The sequence below is a fragment of the Aspergillus tanneri genome (assembly GCF_003426965.1).
Source record: "Aspergillus tanneri strain NIH1004 chromosome Unknown AapTan_4_pilon_pilon_pilon, whole genome shotgun sequence".
NCBI lineage: Eukaryota > Fungi > Ascomycota > Eurotiomycetes > Eurotiales > Aspergillaceae > Aspergillus > Aspergillus tanneri.
Window position 1 is genome coordinate 1509210 of NW_022984631.1, and position 13657 is coordinate 1522866.

At 48.9% G+C, this 13657-nt stretch overlaps 5 protein-coding genes across 5 annotated transcripts; 3 read left to right on the forward strand and 2 right to left on the reverse strand.

Moving 5' to 3' along the window:
- Window positions 1-144: 144 nt before the first annotated feature.
- Window positions 145-1128, forward strand: ATNIH1004_005710 (Bax inhibitor-1 family protein; the record flags this gene model as incomplete). Its single annotated transcript, XM_033570356.1, has 3 exons — window positions 145-294; window positions 375-445; window positions 537-1128. The coding sequence occupies 3 exons, from the start codon at window positions 145-147 to the stop codon at window positions 1126-1128; spliced, it is 813 nt and encodes a 270-aa protein (XP_033426388.1).
- Window positions 1129-2194: 1066 nt separating this feature from the next.
- Window positions 2195-3958, reverse strand: ATNIH1004_005711 (putative amino acid transporter; the record flags this gene model as incomplete). The annotated part of the gene is made up of 5 exons (XM_033570357.1): window positions 2195-2968; window positions 3023-3251; window positions 3309-3663; window positions 3728-3810; window positions 3894-3958. The coding sequence occupies 5 exons, from the start codon at window positions 3956-3958 to the stop codon at window positions 2195-2197; spliced, it is 1506 nt and encodes a 501-aa protein (XP_033426389.1).
- A 447-nt stretch (window positions 3959-4405) lies between these two features.
- ATNIH1004_005712 (putative short chain dehydrogenase/reductase family oxidoreductase) lies at window positions 4406-5486 on the reverse strand (the record flags this gene model as incomplete). Its single annotated transcript, XM_033570358.1, has 2 exons — window positions 4406-5373; window positions 5435-5486. The coding sequence occupies 2 exons, from the start codon at window positions 5484-5486 to the stop codon at window positions 4406-4408; spliced, it is 1020 nt and encodes a 339-aa protein (XP_033426390.1).
- A 1906-nt stretch (window positions 5487-7392) lies between these two features.
- On the forward strand, window positions 7393-8827 carry ATNIH1004_005713 (DUF1479 domain-containing protein; the record flags this gene model as incomplete). The annotated part of the gene is made up of 2 exons (XM_033570359.1): window positions 7393-7593; window positions 7658-8827. The coding sequence occupies 2 exons, from the start codon at window positions 7393-7395 to the stop codon at window positions 8825-8827; spliced, it is 1371 nt and encodes a 456-aa protein (XP_033426391.1).
- A 1334-nt stretch (window positions 8828-10161) lies between these two features.
- ATNIH1004_005714 (uncharacterized protein) lies at window positions 10162-13168 on the forward strand (the record flags this gene model as incomplete). The annotated part of the gene is made up of 3 exons (XM_033570360.1): window positions 10162-10718; window positions 10810-13054; window positions 13127-13168. The coding sequence occupies 3 exons, from the start codon at window positions 10162-10164 to the stop codon at window positions 13166-13168; spliced, it is 2844 nt and encodes a 947-aa protein (XP_033426392.1).
- Between the last annotated feature and the right edge of the window lie 489 nt (window positions 13169-13657).

Genomic DNA, 13657 nt, shown 5'->3' on the forward strand with positions numbered 1-13657 from the left:
CCGGCGACGTCACAATTCTGGTTGCCTCGCATCACGCTTTCTTTTCCCAACGTTTCATATCCTCCTCATCTTAGACCCGTGAGTGACTTCGCCAAATCCCAAGCTCCTACGAGTTAACAGGAGCACAGTAAACATAAAAGCAGTATGGCTGCGAATACCAGATACGAGCCAGCTCCCCAACGGGACTCTTTTGAGGAGCGGGCATACCCTCAGCCGCCGCCGTCTTATCAGGCAACGGCTGAGCGCTCACAACAGCCACGCAGCGAGGACGACAATGTCCCCGATGACTTCAAAGTATGCTTCCTGCAGTCCTGCATCTCTCCATATGATATACCTCCGTGTTGAAAGCCGGAACCGCTAACATGGACATCTAGTTTGGCGGCATGGTGGCGGAGGCCACTCTACCCATCCGTATGCAATTCATCCGCAAGGTCTATGCAATCCTGTGAGTGTCTGACAGATGAGTCGTTGCACCGTCGCTATAACTCCATAGATGGACACGGGCCCACTAACTCAGATGATCGCGCACCATGTAGGACAGCACAACTACTTCTCACGACGGCCCTCAGCTCGGTCTCTTTCTTCAGCGACAGCTACCGGGTTTGGATCCAATCCAACTTCTGGCTGATGCTGGTATCTGTATTCGGTGCTCTCGGATTCATGCTCATCACGTACTGGAAACGCAAAAGCTACCCAACTAACCTCTTCTTCCTTTCTGGCTTCACCGTACTAGAAGCCTACGCGGTCAGCGTGGTGGTATCCTTCTACGATGCCCGTATCGTGGTCCAGGCGCTCATCCTGACCCTGGGCATCTTCGTCGCCCTCACCCTGTTCGCCTGCCAGACCAAATACGACTTCACTAGCTGGATGCCCTACCTGTTCGGCGCGCTGCTCTTCCTTATCATGTTCGGCTTGGTGGCTGCTTTCATGCCCGGTCGTACGGTCGAGCTTATCTATAGTGCGTTGGCGGCATTGATCTTCTCCGCCTACATCCTCGTCGATACCCAGATGGTCATGCGTCATTACCATGTCGAAGAGGAAATCGCTGCATCCATCTCTCTCTATCTGGACATTCTCAATCTCTTCCTGGCTATCCTGCGCATCCTCAATAACCAGCATAACAACTGAGAAACGTTCTTCTATCAGCCATAAGTTATAACTTTGGGATATATGGATTTGGCAGATAGCAATCTATTTGGTTGTTTTTGAAATGTGATTAATCGATTAGACCGGTCTGGTCTATCCACGAACTCGAGGCAGGCAGGCAGACTGATTTACTTCCGGAGAAGTTATCATACACGCACAACTAGTAATTTGTTATTCTTTGAATCGACTCTCAATGTTTGCTCCATTTCTCTTGTGTTTGTTACTCGTCTTACCTTATCCCAGTTAATTAGCTCTAGCTCTCTCCTATCCACCAGATGTGAAAACTCGATACATATATATATTTTCTTTCAGATTTTACTACAAGCCCATCCATCCCCAAGATATATATTCAGTGTAATTGTCTTGTGCAATATCCATGAATACTTCAATGATTGAAACATCCGTTCCCTATACTATATCTAACTGGTCATACCATAGACTCTGTGCGTTACTTAGGCAGTTTTGCCATCCATCTAGCAAAATCTTAAAAACTAAATGATGAATAACACCAAAATGGATGACTTTCACCCAAATATACTATAAACAGATATATTCAAGTCTGGTTCTATGGACATATACATGTCTCATCCTTTGCATTCTAATAACCTGATGTCGTTGACGATAGCAAATGGCAATAGCAATAAAGGAACGGTAGTAAGACCCAACACAGAAATTGGGAAAACAAAACCAAACAAAAAAAAAAAAAAAAAAAAAAAAAAAAAATTGAGTAGGAGAGAATGATACAATCATGTAACGAAACTTAAGGAAAATCCGAAAAGAAAGGCTGTACACAAATAGCTGGATTATACCAAGACAACAGAAACAGAATCACAAGTTAGAAAGATCCCCAGCGCCAGTGCAATGATATGAATAGCCATTCAAGAATCCCAATACTCTGGTCATAAAATTGAAAACAAGAGGAGTTGCTCTAAAAACGTTCCGTGAGGAAGAAGGGTATGTATGGAGTAGGGTTGGTTGGTCTGTCCGTCGTAGTAATAACGATTCAGGTTTTATACCGGATATATGAAGTCTAGATCCACAGGATACTCTAATGTGAAGCGATGAAGACGGAGTTGGTGATTAAGCATACGACCATGACGATCACACCGTAGATGGCGAGCGCAAGACTGAGTTTCCGAAGCAGTGACCTACGCCAGTGGCGGATGCCAAGACGCAGGATACCACTGTCGCTGAGTGGATGGACCTGAGGGCCGTTGCTGTCATGGTCACTATCGCCATGGGCGGCTTCATCATCTTCCTTCATAAGTCGCTGGTGAGAGGGGGAGTCGGGTGCGGAGATTTTGTAGTAAAACAACCCCGGAAGAATGAAACTGATGCTGGTGCTTCCCGTACTGCCGACATAGGCGAGCACCGCTTCCAGCGAGGACACAGTCATGGCGACGATGTAACTCAGAATGAGAATCGTCGTTGTGATGACCGAAAACCGAAGATCGCTCATCGGCTCAGGTGTTCGATTGCCCCGCGACCCTAGAAGAGGGTGTCGGTGAGGAGAGTGGTCGCTGCCATTCACTGATGGCTGGGGCCTCCAGCGCAGAATTGCATCTACGGAGGCTCGACACGGATGACACTGGAGAGGATACGAGAACATGACCAGCATGACGATGGCTGCGCGACCAATCGTAGACCAGAGTCCAGGAGTGTACATGCCTACGATATTCCCTCCGATGTTGTCTCCAAAAGAAAAATAACCGGTGATTGCAACGAGGATGTAGGTTGCCGCAGCGCTTCCAATGCTGGCGAAAACCACCGATGTGGTCCTGAAATGGCTGGGAGTAGCCATCTCGTTCAAGATCGAAAACATCTATCTTCTTCGTTAGCGAGACTGCGACACACGATCGAACACATCGGCGCCTACGTTCTGGTGGCATGTAAATGCAAAGACGATCACTGGAAGACTGCTAAGGGTTGGAACCAAGCCCGCCCACTGAACCAGCCGAACTGGCCCTTTCTCGGCTACTGTGTCTCCCACCACAAAATGGTACACGACCAACACCACCAGGTAAGCCATGGAAACCAAGGCAGCGATACTTGTGTATTTGAGGGAATCCAAACGTCGGAGGTAAGAGAGAGGGATGACAATCAGCCTATGTGAATTATTAGCATATCCCGACGCCGCTCACGGCGATGCGATAAATACGTACATGAAAGCCGTGACCCAAAAATGTCGATCGACCAGGAAGTCAAAGTCCGGCGAACTACCGACAAAGCCCTGGACCACACCCGGCATCAGGTCGCCAATAATAATGAGATAACTGACACCAACACCAAAACATTTGATCGCAATTGCGGCGTCGAACACGACCGCCGCATTGGGGTATGTAATCTGGGACAAGGCGAAGAAAGACGCCGTGCCTCTATCCAGGTATTGAGCACAGCGCGACTGCAGATATAAACCAAAACCCGCTGTTGCGCCCGACCACAATACCACGCAGACTCCAAGGACGATTCCCATATGGGATACGGCAAGAGGCATGGCAAGAACGCCGGCGCCGATGACTAACGAATACGTGATAAGCCCGAGTTTGATGGAACACGACAACGAAGTATTGCAATGACTTACTCGTATTGACCAAATTGATCACACAACTAATCCAGCTGGCTTGACCATGATGCCCCGAATCTCGTTTCCCTCGTCCTCCGCGCCTGCAGAACATGCAAACCGTCAATTGACTCCCACCCAGTGTGGCAAAATTGGAACGCAGGGTTAAAAAAAAAGGACTCCGTACCTCCGGGACGCATGGCGAGCTGCATCAGCAGGGCCAATGCCGACCGTCGCTTCATCATCTAACATTATGTGAGGTTATTGTCGGGAGGATACGACGTCACTACAAAGAAAAAAAAGATAAAAAAATGAGAGAAAAGAGGAAAAAGGAGAGAAATGGGAGATTAACCGAGCAACGTCGCGGCGGTGGTGACCAACATAATAAAATAGCCACTCGAGCCGGCGAAGCAGCGTGGAAGGAGAGGAGGAGAAGGACGAGGGGAAGATAAGAAATTTGGACAGGAGGCAATTGAGGATCGATATGGACCGAGATAGAGGACAGATAGCGATGGTGCCAGCGAGCGGTGGAGTTGCGACAGGCGGATTCGCCCCGTGTGGGTCGCTGACTCAGCGGCCCCGTGCAGTATCTCCACTTAGGAACTAGCGCCCGCAATCACTGGAAGTATTAGTTAACTACTTTGCCTCGTCTACGTAATACCCAGCGTTAGTCCTAAATAGTTAATTGCGTATCAACATTTACAATTTTGATTTCCCCCATCCCCCCTGCGACAACAGCCCAAATACTTCATCCTCCAGCACATTCATATCAGACACGGTATTCCCAGCTCTATTTCCCGGCCCAGGATCATTGAATGGGCTCACAAAGCGTACGGTTTTGGACACTTCCAGCACGGTTCCTCCACGAATAGGGAATTGGAGGCCCTGGCCCGTTTTGTCACCAATGATTTCACTGACATTATCCTGCTGGATGAGAGCCAGCATCACCTCTGCTACTTCTTCGGGGGTGACCCATTCGTCCGATTTTTCGTCCACCATTTTCAATTTCTCCGGGTGATCCGTCCACAACGGGGTTTTAATGACTCCTGGCCCAACGGCCGTAACACGGATACCGAACTTCCTGTCGAGCTTGGCCAACGACCGTACCAGGCCATTGATCCCGTGTTTGGTGGCCACATAAATGGGGGCTGCCAGAGCGGGGTTTTGGCCGGCGATACTGGAAATATGCACAATGTGTTTGCGTCTTTGGTTTGTTCGATTGCTCAGGAAATGGGAAATGGCCAATTGAGTCGTACGAATCGGGTGAGTTAGGTTGATGTCCAGTAGTGCGTATCGATCTCCATGCTGCGGATCTCGACTGTCAGGCGTCCCCGGAGGGCGCCAGAAGTTACTCCAGTGCTGCGACAGGTAGGGAAAAGACGTTAGATGGATGAACGTGGGGAATAAGGGATGCCATACTGGCTCGTAGATCCCAGCTCCTGGGCACACAATATCAATTTCCCCGAATTCTCTCTCAGCAACCTTGAACATCTCCTCCAGTTGTTTCCAGTGCGTCACATCGGTCTCTTGAAAGACCGCCCGAGGGCCATTAGATGGGGTCGAGTAGTTATCCACGACCACATTTGCTTCGGGACGAAGGGCCAGATCGGCAATCAGGACGTTGCATCCGTTCTCTAGCAACAGCTTGGCAAAGGCAAGGTTGATACCTATATGTGTTGGCTCGTATGGTGCTGCATTTCCTCGTAGAACAGGCTACAATTCACGTACCTGAACCTGCGCCGGTGACTATGGCGGACCTTCCCTTGACGGAGAAAGACATACTGGAGTGATGGAGATAGGAAGGATTGGTATACGACAGTGACTTGTGTTGCTGGCCTCCCTGGCTGCTTTATACCGCTAAGTACGGAGTTATCCCTTGCACGCCGGATTGCGGTGCGGGGCTACATTGGCCGAGCTTAGGAAGTGGGCTGAATCGGAGGAAGACCGCCTCCACAGTTCCTTGAGAATACTACTGCAGCCATGATTGAAGGTCCAGCAACTATAAGCCTCTTCCTGGGAGCATGAACTCGCCTGCCCAACGAGCGAGACCAGCTCAGCGACCACTTCTTGATTAAGAAATCTAAAAGTTCATATTATTTGACATATCGTATTGATTTCTCCGTAAAAATAAAGCTAATTCAATTGTCCTTCTTCCACCCTGTCTTTGGCTGTTCTACAATAATGCCTCGATACAATGCATAATGAGTAAGCTCGGCCATTACCTTCTTCCACTGAGGGCGCAGTTTAAGTATCGCCTTCAGCTCATCGTATTCCTTTGCCTTTCTTGCCCTATATGACCTCATACAGCTCGATACAACTTCATTTCGTATACGACGTCTGGAAGCACTGACTCGTTCACTGTCGGATTGCTGGGTCTGGGTATACTCCTCAGTCTGCTGGGACTCCTCCACTTGATGTGCCTGAGAGGCACTATCCTCTATAAAAGTATCCAGGCGCTCAGACCACCGAGAATTTGACGCACGACGATGTGACTGCATCCGCTCTGTCTCCCTCCGCACAACAACTATCTCTTCTTTATCTCTTGTCACCTTCTTTAGATGCTCAGGATTGCGTTTAAGCCATCGATTGGTCCACTGAGGCCCGACTGTTGGAGGTGGAGTTGAGTCATCATTGTGAGCTTCTTTCAATATTGAATTTGCGGCCTTCTTAATCAATCTGGGCAGTACGGGTGCATTGCACTCCTCAAGCATATCGATATAGTGGCGAAGAGCACTATCCTGAGCCTCATTTAATTTTGAATTTGTTCTTGGACGAGTTGAGCGAGAATTTCGACCATTTCGCCGTTCTCTGAGGGTTGATACTGGCACTTTAAAGTCTCGCGCTATTTTTGATATATTTGGGTTATCCTTGCATCCAGCCGCTTCAAGAGCCTTTTGCATTCGTTCCTCTTTCTCAAAGTATTTAGTAGACATTTTGGTTGTGGAAAAAAAGGTTTTTTTGATCAAAGACGCGACATCTAGAAAACTGCTCACTGGGCTGGTATTGTTTGATGAGCTGGCGCGTTGCACTAGTATCTACGACCCCAGACTCATGTGCGTGGCTAGGAATGCTTGGCACCATACAAATAGGGTAATATTCCGTGCATAGATTTTCCTTCTGCCGACGGAACATCCGGCTGGGTTTATGGTAGGAAATTCATCTGTACTGGCTCGAGTTATAACTCTGATATGGCCAAGTACGGTTAGAATTGGCTTTGGCTCAATGACATTCCCCGTGGGAGGGTGCAGAGCTCCCGATACGGTCGGGACGACCAGTAGGTAGGGCTGTTTACACCCTTTTTAGGGTAGACAAAGCCATGTCTAACGTAGAGATGCACGAAAGCAGAAACAAAGTCGGACGTGACAGCTGCACCAAGTATTCTTTGCGCCACACTCAGTGGTATTATGCAAGACTCTTTGGGTCAAGCGTAATTTACACTTGCATGGCGGGAGGTTACCAAAAAGAGAAGTCGGGCCGCTTTCCTCTTTCAAATTTCCGACCGTCTCCCCATACATACATGGTTCAGTTGAGGCGTTCCCACTTGTATAAAGAAGCAGAGTCCCCTTGGAGGGGCGGTGCAAAGAGACGGTAGTCTTAACTGAGATATCGCCCAAGCCATTATCATGTCAATGTCAAGACTTCTTTCTAAATCAGCCGTCCGGGCTGCCTCTACATCAACTTCGTCGATGACCAAGGCTGCCGGAGATATCTCGAGTGTTTTCCCTAGTCTAAGACCGGACTACAAGCCGGAGCCATTACCTCCACGATTTAAGGACCTGAAGTCTGAATACTTTCACAGGAATGAGGAGGCGCTAATACAGAGCTGGAAGAGACTCCTTCCCAGCCTCGAGGAAGAGGTTGATAAGATCAAGTCAAAAGGCAGTGATGTAAGATTAGAGCCGCATTTTTATCTTTGTTAGTTTGTTCCGGGGTGTTTCTAACACGAGCTAGATCATTCCATCTGTGAACTACAGAGATATTATTTCTGGGAACGTCTCTGACCAGGTCCTTGAGGAGATCCGTCATCGTGGAACCGTGGTGATCAGAAATGTCGTACCTCGGAGTGTTGCTCGAGAGTATAAAGACCGAATCCAGGACTATGTCGCCGCCAACAAGGAGCATGTAAAAGCCTTCCCGCCAGACTCACCGGCGGTATACGAGTTGTATTGGACTCCACCGCAGGCAGAAGCCCGAGCCCATGCCAACATGCTCAGCACTCAGACTTTCTTGCAGCGTCTCTGGCACTCATCCGACTATCGCACCCCAATCTCTATCAGAAATCCTCTGACATATGCGGACCGGCTCCGTATCAGAGAGCCAGGCGACGCCAAGTTCACACTAGGCCCCCACGTCGACGGTGGCTCACTTGAACGCTGGGAAGACCCTGAGTATTCTCGGGTGTATACCAAGATCCTTGAAGGTAAATGGGAAGAATACGACCCTTGGGATGCTAAGCATCGTGTCACCGCCAATATGGATATCTATAATGGCGCGGGTGCATGTTCCATGCTGAGATTCTTCCAAGGATGGTTGTCTATGACTAAGACAGCTCCTGGTGAAGGCTCACTGCATGTTTGCCCCATGATCATTCACAGTACCGCATATACCATTCTCCGTCCCTTCTTCGATCCCCAGACCTCACAGCCAGCGATGGATAATACATTCCCTGGCTCTGTCCCAGGAGCTTGCCAGGAGTACAACCCTGTGACTCACCCACATCTGGATCTGGAGACCACCATGGTATCCGTCCCTGAGGTTGAACCTGGTGATTATGTCGCCTGGCACTGCGACTCGTTGCACTCCGTGGATAAGGAACACTGCGGTACCGGCGACTCCAGTGTACTCTATATCCCAGCCACTCCCATGTGCGAGATGAACGTGGATTACCTGCTAAAGCAACGCGAAGCTGCTCTCAACTATTCCCCTCCCTGGGACTTCCCCGGGGCCGGTGGGCCCGGGGAAATCGGCTTCAAGGGTGCATTGGACTGGAACTCGATCCGCCCTGAGGGTTTGCGAGCTATGGGCCTGGGCAACAATGCCTGGGAGATAACTCCCGACATGAGTGAAGGGGAGAAGCGAGTGGTGGAGGTGGCCAACAAGGCTTGTTTCGGCCAGGAATGAGATAGAGCAATTGTAGTGTTTTCTTATATTTGATGATCTGAAGCTTAGGATTTCTATCTCAGTAGTCTCAAACACCGCTAGAGAAGTAGTGGGACACACTAAGCCACTTTAAACTAGTGTGAATTAATAGACCAATAAGATCACCGGCCAAGGAGCCAAACCAAACTCAGCAGGCGGTGGACAATTCTTTGGCATCGAGGATGCACCAAATGCATATTTTATGGATTGCTTCTCTATGCCTCCAGATGTCGAAAAGGTACAGAATGGCACATGATCACGATTTGCACTAGATATGATTAGCGAATGGGCTAGGTTACATGCAAAGGAGGAAAACGCATGTGTCAATCGACAGTACCCCATGCCGTCCGCGGTATTTATGGAGCCTAAATGCCAGTGGCAGTTACCAGGCCTGTATAATTCTGCCGAGGTAGTGCTAGGGGATAGTATAATGACATCGACGCTAAAGTTACACAGCTGAGTGACTGGACTTACCAGGAGAAGTATAGTGGCTAGCTATTCAGTCTCCTGCAGTCATTCATTGAACATGTGGAACAGAAGTTAGCTACTCTGCTTATATAGAGAAAGGAATGCAGAAAGATCCGAACAAAGAACAACACAATCAGCATCAGGCAGTCAGGTCTAGAGAAAGCTACTACAAAATGATGCACAAGAGGGATGATGCTTTTTGCAGCAGCTAAACTAGCAGCCGGGAGGAGAAACGAGCTGCAGAGCATATTAGAACCAAGAACGCCTATACCCTCATTACCTGTGACATCTGTTCGGGTAGATGGTGTTCAGTTATCTCCTGCCATTGTGTCTCCTGCTACAGCATATTCATGAAAACGAGACAAACAACTTAATTTGGAGACATGGAAGAGATAGAGGCCTTCTAGCGAACAGAGTCACAATAAAGACATCCCATTTAGCCCCATGTCTAGAAGTGGGCATATCAGAACTCCAGCGCAGAAAGAACGTGAATCCTCAGCGTGTAAACAATCATCCAAATCCTGACCAAGCTCCGGTCGAAGGAAGGGCTTGTTGGACTTGACTTAACGCAGGAGAAGGTCGCATTTGGATACATTCAGCTAGCTTTGTACGCCAACGAAAGAGGTTTTTGATGGGCCTATGCAGCTTATGTTTAATAAAAATCCTGCCAAATAGATAGACTAGTTAAGTTACTTATTAGAGACGGCTGAGATAATGCGTGGTCATTAACTAATTGGTGTAGGCGGTCTGAACTCCGCCAAGGAATCAAGCATAATACATAAACGTCCATTCTTGAACCTCGCAACTAACCTCGCCTCCATGACCCATTCTGAACAGAGGTCATAACAATGCGGATACAGGCGACGCTTCTTCTGCTCGCCTCGTGCGTTCCTTCAACCGTGGCCATCTATTCCGATGAGATCAACCATATCGATTTCCACCATGCCTTACTCGGCGTCCCCTCGTCCCACTCGACCTTCTTCCTCAAGCCCTCTTCTTCCTCCAACGCTTCTCTGCTATATACGCTGTCGGAAAAATCGCTTCTCGGTGCTGTAAACCCCCGGGACGGGTCGGTCGTCTGGAGACAGAATATTTCGCGGTCGTCATTGCCGGCCGATCACGGTGCCAGTCAAGATCGTATTCTACGTGGCTCTGACGGGACGAACGCTTTGGTCGGCGCTGTGGGCAACTATGTTTCCTCGTGGAGTGCTCTAGATGGTAAATTGATCTGGGAGAGCTCGTTTGGCGACGAGGTTGTGGCGGATCTTGAGCTCTTAGAGTTGGAGGATGCCAATGTGGCTCCCTCCACTAAAGACGCGATTGCGCTTTTCGGGGGAAAGAACGGAGTCATCCGGAGGCTTGATGGAGATTCGGGAGAGGTTAAATGGGAGTATAAGGATGAAAGGTTTGATATCCTCTTTTTTGTTAAGAAAAATAATTGTGTCCACCTTGGTTGTTTACCTTTACTGACGGTTGCGTTTGGCTTGTGGATATAGTGGTGATATTCCCTTCCAGATCTCATCGTCTGCGACCGAAATTTTCTATATTTCTCTGCAATCAGCTCTGCTGAAAGGATACAAGATCAAGGTCACTTCGTTAGATCTATTGTCTGGACGACAGAAGCAACAGGTCTCCCTTAACTCGGAGAGTGACGTGACTGGGCCGGAGTCGGTTCTTTTCGTTGGCGCAAACACAGCTTCTCCTTTGATAGTTTGGGCAGATAAGTCAAATAAGACCTTGAAGGTGAATATCATTGGTTCGAAGTCGGTGAGTTCGTTCAACATCGACAGCACGAGTGGTGAGGAAGTCCGGTCGATTACCGTCCACGCTCCGAAAAAGCTGAATTCGCTGGTACATTTCCTGGTCCATTATGAGACAGACTCTAGCTCCTGGGCCGACGTGTATCATATCGATTTGAAGTCCGCTGTGCCGTCCAAGGCATATGACCTTCCCCGTTTACCGGGATGGTCCGTTTTCGCGACGAGCAACAGCGACGCAAATGTCTATTTTACTCGCATCACAGATTCGGAGGCTACTGTTGTCTCATCGGTTTCCCATGGCATTCTAGGGCGATGGCCCCTGCAGAACGTCCCAGTGGAACGTGCTACGCACGCTGTTTCGGAAGTGGTTGCGAAGGGAGATACTGTGGCCGTCCGATCGGCAGCCGTCTTGGATTCTGGTGATTGGGAATTGATCCGCAACGGTCAAACTGAGTGGACGAGATATGAAGCTTTGATGGGCGCCTTAGCTGCCCAGTGGGCTGAGACGGATGGACAGGAGGATTTGGTCCATCAGCTTGAAGTTGAGGGCCATGAAAGCCTGTATGGGGCATACGTGCATCGTGTCAAGCGTCACTTCAGAGACCTTCAATATCTTCCCGATTGGCTGAGAGGGTTGCCCACGCGCATTCTTACTAGTTTTGTGACCGATGATGTCTCCAATCTCGATGGCTTCGGGCTCACCAAGCTTATAATTGTCGCCACAGAGAATGGACGAGTTTATGCCCTCGACAGTGGGAAGCAAGGTTCTGTTTCCTGGAGCGTGAAGGCTGCAGAGTCACAATCATGGGGCGTCAAAGGGATCGTCACTCAACCCGGTACTGCTACAGTCTACGCCGGCGACGGCAGTTCAGTCAAACTAAATGTCACATCTGGAGCTATTATCGATCGTTCGCCGGCCAGCACTAAGCTCCGTTCAATTGCCATCATCAATGACAAATCCGCTCCAGTTACCATCGGCATCCGGGAGGACGGGACCCCCTTGCAGTCAGTGGATCAGCCTGGAATTTTCGTGACCTTAAGTGACGACGGTCGAGTACTGGGGTGGAAGACCAACGACATCAAAACCCCAATTTGGGAATTCTTGCCTACATCAGGTCAGAAAATCATCCGTGCAACTGCACGTCCTTCCCATGATCCTGTAGCCTCCATTGGTAAAGTTCTGGGTAACCGGTCGGTTCTCTACAAGTATTTGAGCCCCAATTTGGCTCTTATCACGGCTGTCGGTGAGAACTCAGCGAGTTTTTACCTGCTGGATGCTGTCACAGGCAAAGTCCTATATGCCACCACGCAGGATGCGGTTGATACCACGCAGCCAATCGCCTCGACTATTTCAGAGAACTGGTTTGCGTACTCATTCTGGGGCGATGTCTCTGATTCCTCAGAGGCCAAGGGCTACCAGTTGGTAATCTCCGAACTCTACGAGTCACCCATTCCCAATGACCGCGGGGTACTCGGCTCTGCGTCCAACTATTCCAGCGTCGATGATCTCCCCTTACCCTACGTGGTCTCTCAGGCCTTCATCATCCCCGAACCAATTTCCCACATGGCTGTCACGCAGACTCGGCAAGGTATCACCACCCGCCAACTCCTCTGCACCCTCCCCTCCACCAACTCTCTCATCGGCATTCCGCGCCCTGTTCTGGACCCCCGTCGCCCCGTCGGCCGCGATCCAACCCCCTCCGAGGCGGAAGAAGGTCTTTTCAAGTACAACCCTTTCCTCGAATTCGACGGTAAATGGTACCTCTCCCATGCGCGAGACGTCGCAGGGATCAAGTCCATCCTTTCTAGTCCTACGCTCCTCGAAAGTACCAGCTTGATCTTAGCATTCGGCGGGGATATTTTCGGCACCCGCGCAACCCCCAGCCAAGCATTCGATGTGCTGGGTAAGAGTTTCTCCAAGCTGCAGCTCCTCATGACTATCGTGGCATTGACTGTGGGCGTGGCGATTTTGTCTCCGATGGTATGTTTTGTTTATTCTCATCGAAGCTGATATATATCTTTTGAGCTATGCTAATTGTTTCAACCTGTACAGGTCCGCAGCAAACAAGTCAATCAAATGTGGAAAGCCATGTGAGGAGTTTCTTTGTCTTTTCCATAGATGTTTTTGAGTACTATCTGATGGCATGGGATGATTTCTATCTATCTATGATTTACAGGTAGTTGTATTTAAATAAATTATACTTTTAGGACCTTTAATTTTGCTTTCTTATCTTTCCCCCCTCTCTCTATTATGGTTTCCTGATTCATACTCAAGATGCTGCTCTAGCATAAGTCTTAGAAACAGCAGTTCAAACAAGACAACCAGATGAGGTATCAACAAGTCCTAGCGTGCATGCTTTTACTATAGGCAGTGAAGTGGAGAAATGAACAAGAATAAGGAATTCTAAAATGTATATAGGCATCAAAAACCGAGTCAAAATAATAGGACAAAAAAAAAAAAAAAAAGGCCAAATGATATAAGATGACTCGTCTTTTCTAGACATGCAATTATCTTGTGAATGATTCAATCATAACGGACGCTTTGGATGATCTTCCAGTACCATATTTGAAAAAAACAAGAAAG